Source organism: Tetrao urogallus, assembly GCF_951394365.1.
Source record: "Tetrao urogallus genome assembly, chromosome: 8".
NCBI lineage: Eukaryota > Metazoa > Chordata > Aves > Galliformes > Phasianidae > Tetrao > Tetrao urogallus.
The window spans coordinates 33,106,483-33,118,081 of NC_136821.1; the positions used below are offsets into that span (position 1 = coordinate 33,106,483).

The 11,599-nt window shown below is 51.4% G+C and overlaps 1 protein-coding gene across 1 annotated transcript in view; it reads right to left on the reverse strand.

Moving 5' to 3' along the window:
* ERBB4 (erb-b2 receptor tyrosine kinase 4) overlaps positions 1-11,197 on the reverse strand; it is a gene marked incomplete at both ends in the record, with an annotated part of 495,076 nt that extends 483,879 nt beyond the window's left edge. The window contains one exon of the mRNA XM_079538981.1: positions 11,107-11,197. Coding sequence (XP_079395107.1) covers positions 11,107-11,197 — 91 coding nt within the window. The remainder of the gene's footprint in view (positions 1-11,106) is intronic.
* Between the last annotated feature and the right edge of the window lie 402 nt (positions 11,198-11,599).

Below are 11,599 nucleotides of genomic sequence, written 5' to 3' on the forward strand. Positions count from 1 at the left end.
GACCTTGGCACACGGCATTTTCTTAGAATTAATAGTTGTCTGGTGTTAATGGCCCTCAGCTACACCTTGGGCCATCAACTCCTCCCAGACAGTCATTAATCCCAAGGAAATACCCTGCACCTCAATCGTTATTACTTAATTAGCTCAGCACATGATCTGTGGAGCTGCAACCCCACCAAAGCCTTGATGTGTAAGTTATGAACAAGAGAACTTTCAAGTCAAAGGATTCAAGATACTGCACCAAAACCTAATTAAAGGAATTTTAATGTGCTAATAAATAAAAGCATAATTACTTGGGGCCTGAATCAGCTACTTGAGTAAACCAAGTATCTCCTTTTGCCTCAGTGGGGAGCTAGCAGAGTTCCTCTATTTTGCAACGCCACAGCACATGCAAAATAGCCAGCAGATTTCCCTTTGCAGTTACAGGATATTCCAGAGTTGCTCCCATCTACCCTCAGGTCTCCCTGGCAGCTTTGTATACCACCCACCCTTAAAAATTCAAAACTAAAGATTTTCTCCCCGTAGAAGCTACAGATCCAAACTCAGAACAAGGTAGCATCGTACGCAGGCTGACTTATTTATAGCCCCAGTCATTAGTTAGGTTCAGTTCTGGCAGTCTTCTGTGCCGAGGATAGCAATACAACGCGAGCTATGTTTTGAGCTACTGAACTCCTACAGAGGGAATGGATTAAGTTTACGATAGTGCAGGATGCTGGCTCCTTGCACAGCTTGAACCAAGCCCCAAATTACTCATGTGAATGGATGAACCCAACAGGAGCAGAGTCCTCACCTGGCTTTTTCCAGACTACAGGTTGGCTTCTAAAATCTTTGGCCCCAACTCAGAGAGGAAGAGGCGCTTTGTGCCACTGCTATCCCTCAAAAGGAAAGGCAAAAAAATCCAAGCTTGTGTGTTAGCAACAAAGTGATCACTTTTTATAGGCAGGAAATTGCTTCGATTAACAGTTGTTAGCTCCATAAGCAAAGCAACAAACTGAGGACTTGGGAGACATCTGCAACATGCCAGGGCTTCACGTACAGTCTTTCAATGGCTTAAAAAGGCTGGAGAACAAGAAAATAAAGTGCCTTCCTGCAGAAGGTTATACAGGCTGCAGAGGTAGAATCCCCTTCCCAAGGAACACACAGAGCCCTTCTTTCCTTGCTTTACCCCAACATGCTATGCTACAGCCCAGCTGTTGTGCTCAAACCTATTAAAACCTCAAGGCCCTCACTGGGCACGCTGCGGAACACGCAGCATCACAACACAACAAAGCCCCCCTGTTTTTGGAGGCCCCCCCAAGGCATTACCAAACACTCCTACAGAGGCAGCCTGGGCCACTGTAGCTCCTCTGACCCCTTCCCTGCTCCTACCATGTACTCCCACCACCATTTCGGCAGGTGTCTTTCCCAGATCACATCCCCTTAGCAGAACCAATTATGATTAATTACATTTTTTCATTATTGGAACCACCCTAAGCGAGGGCAGGTCTCATCTTTCATGACGCTGCATTAATATCTCCATCCCAGAGGAGACCCAACTTCATCACCGGCTCATTCAAGCCCAAAGCCTCTTCCATCTCCTTCCCTACTCCTCGAGGATGACAGGGAACCAGTGGGGCAGAGCAGAGCTGAGGAAGATGAACGGCCTCATCACAATAAAGTACAATAAGAGACTGATCCGCAGGGGAAGATAAACTCCAGGAGACAATTCAGTTGAATAGGATGCCCGATGATTTAAACACGTGGCTCAAAGGAAAAAGGAGAACACCGTAATTACAAAGGAAGTATCTTTTCATTGCCCAGGCCGCTATTAGCTGGGATGGAAATAAAGATGACAACCAAAGCCTTCATAAACCAGCCGAGGCCGTTCGTCAGCCCTGAGCAAGCAGCTGCCTGCATGTGCACTGCTTGGCTCTGCTCATGGGTCTTTCCCACTGCATGGCTTTCCCCTTTTGGTCTCCTTTCAAGGGTTTTCCTAGCAAGGATCTGCCTGTGCCACAGAGCTTCCTTCTCCTCCCCAAAGCCTGGCCGCCTTGCTGCTGTAATTGCAGCATAATTAAAAGAAAAACCACTACAGGTAATTGGCAGGCTTTGCTAATTGAAAACCAGGTAAGTAATCACTTGGCCCAGGGAAAAGCTCTGCTCGTATGCCGTGGTACGGACCGCCATCTGTCAGTCAACTAACCGCCGTGACATATCAACGTTCCAGTGACAGACACCAATTATTGGTGAGGAGTTGGCCTCACTGCAGGGCTGCACTGCCCCGTACACAACGGGGGCAACCTGGCACACGGGGTCACTTCTGAGTTCACCATTCAGAACGACGAGCAAAGAGAGACCGAAAGCTACAGACACGCTCATGTCTTTTGCTACGCACAGGTCCCGCTGTCCCTCTGGGACGGCAGAAAACTGCATCATGCTAAATAAATAAATAAATAGATAGATAAATCAGCCAACACCTCTAGTATGGGACTTGGAATTACGAATCCAAAAGTCTTTGCATCCAACACTTTAATCAGCGGGGTCGCATCGCCATCTCAAACCCTCGCTCTCACCTTTGCGAGAGTTCTATTTTTACTTTTGCTTAAGCATCAGAACAAGTCATGGGCAGAAGTTTGAGGTGAGGACCGGCGCAGCTCCTGAGGCAAGAGCTCGAGCTCGTTTGTGACTCACTGCAGTAATTAGCAGCAGAGCTGCCTGGCACGAGTCACAGCACATTTTGCTGATGGAAACAGCACGGCTTGCAGAGGTCCGGCACAGTGCACCTCCAAAAGCACCATGGACCATTGCAGACCACGTCTATAGCAGGACATGAACACAACTACGTGTTGTAGTACATTAGTAACTAATATTTGCATGACGCCTTGATGCATCTCCCTCAGACATTTCCAGGTGTCAGCTGTAATAAATGAAGCGTTTACTGGGTGCAGACGACACTTTAAACAAATCAGCACAAGTCCCTATAGGAAACAAGCAGCAGCATATTCTGCAGCATTTCATCATTCCGGAGCCTGCAGAACGAAGCTGACAAGTACACAAGATAAATACTTTGTTCTGTCACACTGTGTCATGTCGGGGAGAACACAGAGTGTTATATGACCTTTGGAGGCACAGCCCAAAGAAGCCTCCCCACTTTCTTCCACATCGGTGTCTTCAAAAGAAATAGGGGGGAAAAAAATAAATAAACAAACAACCCAGGAAGAGCAGTGTCTGCAGCTCGGGGTGCCTCGTGGCCACGATCCTTGAACAGGTTTTGCTGCCAAAGCCCAGAAAGGATTCATTCCCATTCACTACTGCAAAGCAAAGCAGCCTCACTGAGCACGCAGGACTGGGGCAAGGAGATGCTGCAGGGCTTTGCATGAGAACATAACATTAATCAACACCTCCCAGCCCTAAGGCATGCTGCAAATGGGCTTTTATACAGCGAAGGCACTTCTTTGCTTTTTTTTTTTTTTTTAAAGCACTAAGTATCAAATAAACAGTTTTACATAAATGAAATCACTTACAATTCCCAAATAACTCTAATAGCAAACCACGGATACTGTATTAACCGTAAGCGTGGCAATGTAGGACACTTCTCCCCTCTGCTTTCTCCCTCGAATGATGGCAAGAAAGAGACCATCCCCATTAATTACTGTCAGTTTTCCGTAATAACCCCGCAGTTAGAAAATCTCTGCTATAAATTACATATATTCACAGCAGCATGCTAGCTTTCACGCTTGTGTATCTACTCATTGCAAAATGGACACATTGGTAATTAAGCTATTTGCTCCAATAAAAGTCTGGAATTAGCAGTGTAAAAAGATAAGTAGTGGAGAGCTGTCCCATCTCAGGCTTTCTCCTGAACACGCAGTCGGAAGAAATAATATTAAAGGCAGACACGCCAGAAGTGCATCTGTAATTATTAACAACATGCTGCTTAACATTGGATTTTAAGCATCACGTTATTATGAATTAATTTAACATCCATTAGAGTGGCTCTGATCGTAATGAACTCGTTTGCCAATGGCTCTGCCTTCAGATAAGGCTCCCGTGGTTCCATCGCAGCCCGGTTGCTGAGCGATAATTAACACGTGCTCAAACAATGAGACACTGGGAAGAGCGCCTGGATAACAAAACGCGGTTTGACCTGCCAAAAAAACATTGTCTAGAACAACAATTCAGAAAGTCTGGGCAGACAAAAAGAATCTCTTCCATTCATTTCTAGCTTAGGAAGTAGAGTTGGGATGACTGCAGATGCGGTGCACCTGCTCGGCGCTGCAATCTCCACACTCCTTGGCCAAGCTCTATCGATCCAGGGCTGGATGAGCTCCTCATCACCCAGCCCCTATCACACAGAGGGACAAGGCAGCACTGCCCTGTGCTCACCCCTCATCCGTGCACATCATCACAATGCCCAGAGGACGGTGCAAACTAAAGCAGCACGATGCTCAGCACTGAAAGAGAAATACAGCGCGGCAAGAAGCAAGAGGCAACTCAGTGATAACAGCTTATTTTTTAAGTGCACATTAACTAACACCCAAGTGTCAGAAAAGCACTATCAGGAGTGCACGTGGCATCTCCAGGAATGCTAAATGCCTTCATTACTTTCACTGCTTACAGAGCAATGGAATTTGTTATAAAGAAACCTTCATCCTGTGCAGAAGAACCCTCTGGCCACTGGGGAGCTTCAAAACAAGAAGTGAATGCAATAATCCAGTGAGAAAGTAGGAAGGAAAGCCATCCTTACTGCAAAAACTCCATTTTAATACCGACACATTGCACCGAGGAGGAGGAGGTGGGTACAGACACGTGGTTCAGGGTCACAGAGCACCACTTGGGCTGCTCCCTGTGAGCCAAGCACGACGGCACACCTAGGTCAGAGCTACTCTTTCTTTGCTCTGCTCTCCTTTTTGCCAGGCATGAGGAGGAGAGAGCTCCGTTATTTCTGCATGGATGCAAGGTGAATGAGGCTGTCGCTTCTCATTGCAGTGCTATTTATTTCAGGTCGCTGACATAATGCAGCTTTTATTTTTTTAACCCCTCTCCCTCCAATGCAAAAAAAAAAAAAAAAAAAAATCCACCAAAAAAGAAAAAAAAAAAAAAAAGGCAGAGGGGAGTAGGAGAGCCCTTCAGCACTGTCTCACTCACTGGCTCCTTGGAAGGGAACGCATCAGCCTATGAGCAGGTTTTAGTTGCTTACACAGTGCTCTGACAGCCCCGATGCATCAGCTGGCTTTCAGAGGCCTCCTGCTGAAGAATGCAAGTTGTTACTCTGTCATTAGGAGGCTTAGGAGTAGTAATAAAAGAAAGGAATGAGCACTGGGGAACAACACTGCAATATTAGCAGGTGGTGGTGACAAAAAGGGAAATTCCTCCCAAAATCAGAGGGAAGCACTGTGAGCTTACTCCTGCACAGGGATGGGAAATGGAGACAAGACATTGAGCTCCGCATCCCGTGGCCACAGGAAGTCACCACAACCTGTCTGCATTCACATCCCTTGCAAATAGGACTTGGGGGTGGGACAGGACTTGGAAAACACCAAGGGATGCTTGGAGGAAACTATGTCCTGAAGTGGATCTTGTCACAGATCTTACAGCAGCAGTGAGGCAAAGGCTGCTTTGTGGCCTGGGCTCTCTTCACCATTCCGGCTCCAAGGCTCCCCAGCACACTTCTGCTTGCCCTTGCTCTGCTTCCTACCGCTGCCTTTGGTCCAGGGGCCACCAAAGGAGAAGCAACACTAGGAATCATATCCAGAAAGTTGCCTTTTCTGCAATGAATATTCAAAGCCCCAGTTACAAGACTGCTGAATTTCGCATGCAAACAGACAGTTATGCATCTAACTGACCGTTTGTGCGAGCCATTACACGCGCAATTACCTGATTGCATAACTGGGTGGGCCTAATTCTCAAATTGGATCGTACATTTTCTGTTCAACACAAATGCTGTTTCAATAAATAGATATTGACTGCTTTTGTAGCAAAATCATCCATACCTACCAACTCAAAACCAAATACTGACAAAATATGTTCAAGTGCATATTTGCCCAAAGAGCACTGGCACGAAGCAGAGCATTCCAACAAGAACTGAGCCACAGGTACCTGCAGAAGCTTCCACATCCCTACCTGTGACAACCAGCACAATATACAACCAATGCAGGCACACGTACCCGTACACGTGGGCCAGGTATCATCAATCAAACACCAGGAAGTTTCTTACTGTGGGCTATTAAGAATTGTCCACGGGTATTTTTGCTGCTTATTTGAGGAAAGAAATGCAAGGAACATTCCGCATATTAAAGGAAACCTCCCATCAACAAGGGCGTCAGCAGCTCACAAGCGTCGTCTCAGCAGACGGACCCTGATGATCAGGCAAAAATCAGGCTCTGAATGATCAGCTGTCCTACTTTTTAATCGCTTATTATCCACCCCAGGCCTTCACATCACTGACCTCCAAGGAAAGGCATCCACACAAACTCTGTTACCCCCAAGTATCTTCAGCCAATGCAAGGAATACTTCCCATTTATGGAATATTTCCAAAGACCCTCATTTTTCTCACGAATGTCACCCACAGTCTCTATTTACATGCCAGCCTAACGCTCCATAAGATCAGCTGTCAGAGCCCCACGTCTTGGCCAAACATCAATTTTCTGTGTGGATGATGCATTAACTTTAAGGCGCTCACTGCTACTGCAGGCAAAGCAATATAGCAATTACGAGGTTATTTCTGACTTACAAATCCATAAGTAATCACAACGCTGGAAGCCCCAAGTTGGTAGGAAAGAAAGGAAGCAGAGCGTTAAACACAAAGACCTGGTGGTAATTGGCAGCTCCCTGGCCGTGCTGTCAGGGAAAGGTAAAGCGGTGCCCAGTGTCACAACCCTCCAACCACGTGTGCTGGTGGCAGCCTGGAAGCAAAACAGCCTTAATGCTCCTCAGCCTGTGCTTAACCACTTAAATGCTTTTTGCTCCTTGTTTCTGCCTGCCTTCAGCACGAAGGAGGCTACTGAAGTTGACAGCAAAAGTTTGGCAGCGTCAAAGGGCACCCACCTGGTAACTGCTCTGCTGCAGCATGAGGCACAACCCATATATTTTAATGCCTTAACCACACGTCAGGGCAGCAGGCAGAGCACAGGTATCAGACCCTTCATAAACCCACATTTCCACCTCCAAAGCCACCAGGACCTTTGCCAGACACTGAAAAGCCACGAGACACTCAGCCCCAGCACTAAATCTTGCAGAGGAGCTAAGAGTAGGTTTCAAACCCACAATTCTTGGATTCTCGTTTCTTGAACGAAGGGGCTCTGACTTCACCCTGCACACAGAGCAGGCAGAGATGCTTTTCCCTCTTTATGCTAAGCTCAGATTCACAACCCTGGGATCTCAGGAGAAAATTAACACCAAGTCATTTGCTGCCAACATCGCCGAGTGAACCTATTTGTAAATCTTCCCAAACAAGAAAGAAAAAAAAAAAAAGAAAGAAAGAAAGAAAAAAGAACAAGCACAAAAAAGCGAATTCTCCTCCTGTCCCCAGTCTTTTGTTACAACAGGAATGCAGATGCTCACCGAGGGCTATTTAGGGAGCTGTGTCAGTGAAGGCTCAGGCTGCACACTAAGAGCCCTGGGCAGCCAGAAGCGTGCAGTGCAGATCTGGCTTGGGTTCCTTGCTGAGATGTTGGACCAAGGGGCAGAAAACGTAAAGCATCGCCGCTGCTGTTTCAATTTGGAACACAGGCAACTTTCAAACAAAGCAGCCATATACATTATTTTGGCCTTCTTTCTAGCCAATTCCGTGGCTTTTTCCATATGTCCTCTGAGCATTATTAATAGCCACCAAAGAATACTATCTGCCTACCAATCACTTCTGCTTCCCACTCAATGGCAAGTACATTTTTAGAGCATCAAATATACCAACAGGGACAATGGTTGCTAAATTTGAAATCAACAACAACTGGAAAACGCCAACTACTTTGCTGATATTTTCACACTACAGAAATATCTCACAAAATAAATGAGCCTTTTTTTTTTTTCACCCTTTCAAAGAGATAATAAAATAATGCTGAATTCTAAATACTATCACATATTCTCAGCAAACAGCAATTTAAATTTAGATATATACATTCTTGCTGCCAAAGATAATGAGCAAAAATATCCACAGTGTGGCTTTGCAGAGCGGAGCAGAGGTGGGGAGGGGAAGCTGGGGCAGCACGGCCAATAAGGTCACCAGTTCACTGTGGATACTGGGAATGGATCAGCACAAAGTAACTCAGAACAGATATTATGTCAGCCTTGTAGTATTACTGAAGGTCATGCCAACCCATGCCACGTAAACTTTTATGCTTAAAATGCTTCCTACTTCATTTAAACGAACGGAAATGGAACGTTAGGATGTATTGCAGTAAGTATGATGGTTTTCCTTCCTGGAAATCCCAAAGGTCCCAACTCTGCCTCTGCACTCATAGAGCCTGGGGCTCTGCCGACTTCTTTGTAAGCCAGCTTTATTCACAACGGGCTACATGGGGGCTTTTTTCTTTGACATCTCTCCTGTGTTTCTGGGAGGCATCTTCCCAAGACCCAGCCAGAGGAGCAGGCAGGCATCCAATCTGTGAGGAGAGCACAGGATGCACTGCTGGTTTATTAGGGAAGGTTTAAGAAAGATTAAGCTGTAAGCACCCATTTGGGTACTGCATGTCCAGCTATACAGGCACCAGGAGGCACAGGAAACAAGCACAAATTCAGTGTATTTTAGGAATCTCTGTCGCTGACCTTACAGAAAGCCCGTGTGATGACTGAACACCTTCTATAGCTCAGATAACAACTGCATCCACTAAAACTCCGCAGCTTACTTTCAAGCCTCTGTTTTTCAATACTTTATTTGCCCATCTATTCCTATGGCAGGGGCAGGATTTGATAGGCTTCAGAGGCAGAAACAAAGAATATTAATAATACAATATAGCCAGAAAGCAGGAATAAGCCTCGACATTCTTACAGCCTGAATTGCTACTCCTCATCACCTTTATATTGGTGCTATTCTCACAGCTCATGTCGTACGTGCTCCTGGTATTTGTGTTACAGATTTGGCGGCCCCTACGCGTGCCAATGCAGCCGTACCACCGATGCACCCACCAACACACAGCTGCCCCAGTGCCTGCAGCCGGACAAGTTTTCCCGGCAGACCCGTTAAAACCCAGGTTTATATATAGCAGCAGCTGCTCCGAAGCTTCAGGAGCTCGGCATGTGCCCGGTGCCCAGCGACACTGCCCACCTCCGGGGAGCCGCGGCCGCTCACCCCTCCATCGCTCCGAGTTACCGCACGGCACGGCGCGTCCCTCCGGCAGCTCGGCGGGCTCCGGCCCCGCTGCCGCCGCGGGGAGCTCCGGGGGGCTGCTGCCACCTACAGCTGCTGCCACGGCACGGCCCCGAAGCAGGGCCACCACCTGCTTTGCACCCTGCCCCGCCACGCCGACGTGCCGCCGATGGGTCCGCTTGCTACGTGCGGCCGGACTCGCCGTGGTTTGGTTTTCAATCTGCTTAACTCGAAAAAAAAAAAAAAAAAACAAAACAAAACCAAAAAATAAAACACCACAGCAATTCTAATATCGCCCAAAAACCAGAGGGGAGCTTTGATCCCGAGGGCAGACAGGGCAAGGGCTTCTCCCTGGGCCGGCTGCTTACCCACGGGCACGTATTTCACATCCTAATACTGTTCTCACGTTAACCAGCAGCACAGCTCTCAGTGCCAGCATCCACACACGCATACACCCAACTCTTTACAAAAAGAAAACGAGTCACAGCATTCACCGGGCACCACGGGGGCTGCGACCAGGACGGGAACGCCGGGTCCGCTCCCCCGGGACACCCGGGGACAGCGGGAGCCCAGAGCCGGGCACGTCAACGCAGGGAAAGAGCAGCGCGGCGGCAGCTCCGTGCTTCTCGTGCCTTCGCGGAGGCTCTCGGAGCTCAGCCTAATTTTAGGCAGCGGGCAGACATCGCGGCGGACGGACGGGAGAAGTGCCAGCGGGGCGCGCCGAGGGGGGACGCTGCCATAACCGGCACCGACCGAAGACGAGCGGGGGCACGAAGTCAACCTCGCACACCTCGCCGGGAGCGGGATCCTCGCTACGGGGAGAGGGGGAGAAACAAAACGGCGTGTGTAAAGAGCTGCCGCGTACCCGGAGCGGCTCTCAGGCAATCCGGCGGCGGTGCCCGAACGCCCCGCCCGGGTACGTGGACAGCGGCGGGTCGGGTCGCCCGGCGATCCCCGAGCAGAACAAAGGCTCCCAGGTTGGCAGCTCCACGTGATGCGGCGGAGCCCTGCGTCCCGAACATCGCCGCACGAAAACATCGCGGAGCCTCGATGCGTCCGCGCTGCCGGCAAAGGGCGCGGGATGAGGAGAGCAAAAGTTTGGGCGACGGTATCGCCGCCCCCACGGGAACGCTGGGAGCGAGGAAGGAGGCCAAGCCCCGTCCGCAGGGCACCGAGAGCCCGAACTGCCGGCACCCAGATTCGGGGACGGGAACCCTAAAACGCTCTCACCCTGAACGCGCACCTGCAGTGCCCTCTGAGCGAGCGCTAACCAACACGAGGCCGGCCCCCCGCGCTGCCATCGCCCGCTGCGCTCAAGGGTCACACCGAGCCCCAGATTTACGAACGGGGCGGCCCCAGCTCGGGGGACAGATCGGCTGCGGGATGGGAAGCGTCGGGAAAGGAGAAAGGCGGGCGAAAAGGGAGAACGCGGAGAGCGATAGGGATTGAGGCGGTCGGGGCACGCAGCACTCCTCCCACAGGGCTGCCCCGCTCGGCGCTGCGGGGAATGGGACCCGGGGGGTGCGCGGAGCGGAGCGGCTCTTCGCCCGCCGCTGCCGGGGATGGGAAGCGCTGACGGGCGCCGAAGTGCGGCGAGCAGAGCGGGACGCTCCGCCGCTCCCGGCTCCAACGCCGTTACATAAAGCCCTGAGAGGCGCCCGGCCGCGGCCACGGCGCGCCGTCGCTCTCCCGAACGCCTCCAAATCCCCACATCGCGGCGCCCCGCAACTTCCTCGCGGCTCCTCTGCGGCTCCGAGCCGCGCTCCCCTCGCGCCGCCGGGGCTCCCACCCAACTTCCCGGCCCGCCCGGCCGCACACCCACCTGCCTGAGCCGCGGCAGCCCTCGGGGCGCCGGCCGCCGCCACCAGCACGCAGCAGCTCCACCACAGCAGCCCCCCGGCCGCCGCCGGCATCGCGCCGCCGCCGCCGCCTCCTCTTCCTCCTCAGCGCCGCCGCCTCAACGCCGGTTCCGCCGCCGCCATCCCCCGCGCGGGCTCCGCGGGGCCGCCCCGAAGTTGCCTCCGCGCCGCCGCCGCCGCCCCCAGCGCCGCCCCCGCGCGGCCCGACGGGGCGGCCGCGGGGTGCGCCCACTGCACGCGGAGCGGAGCGCCGAGCGCCGGCAGCGGCGGCACCGCCGGGGGAGCGGCGGGAGGAGGAGCGGAGCGAGGCGGGTCCGCCCGCCCCCCCGGCCCGGCCCGTCCCGCACCTGCGGAGAGGGGGCGGGAAAAAGCTGGGCGAAAGGAGCCGCGCGCCGCGCTTCGCAAACACCGCGGGCAGGTGCGCGCGTGTCCGCCGTGCCTGCAAAAAGCGGCCGG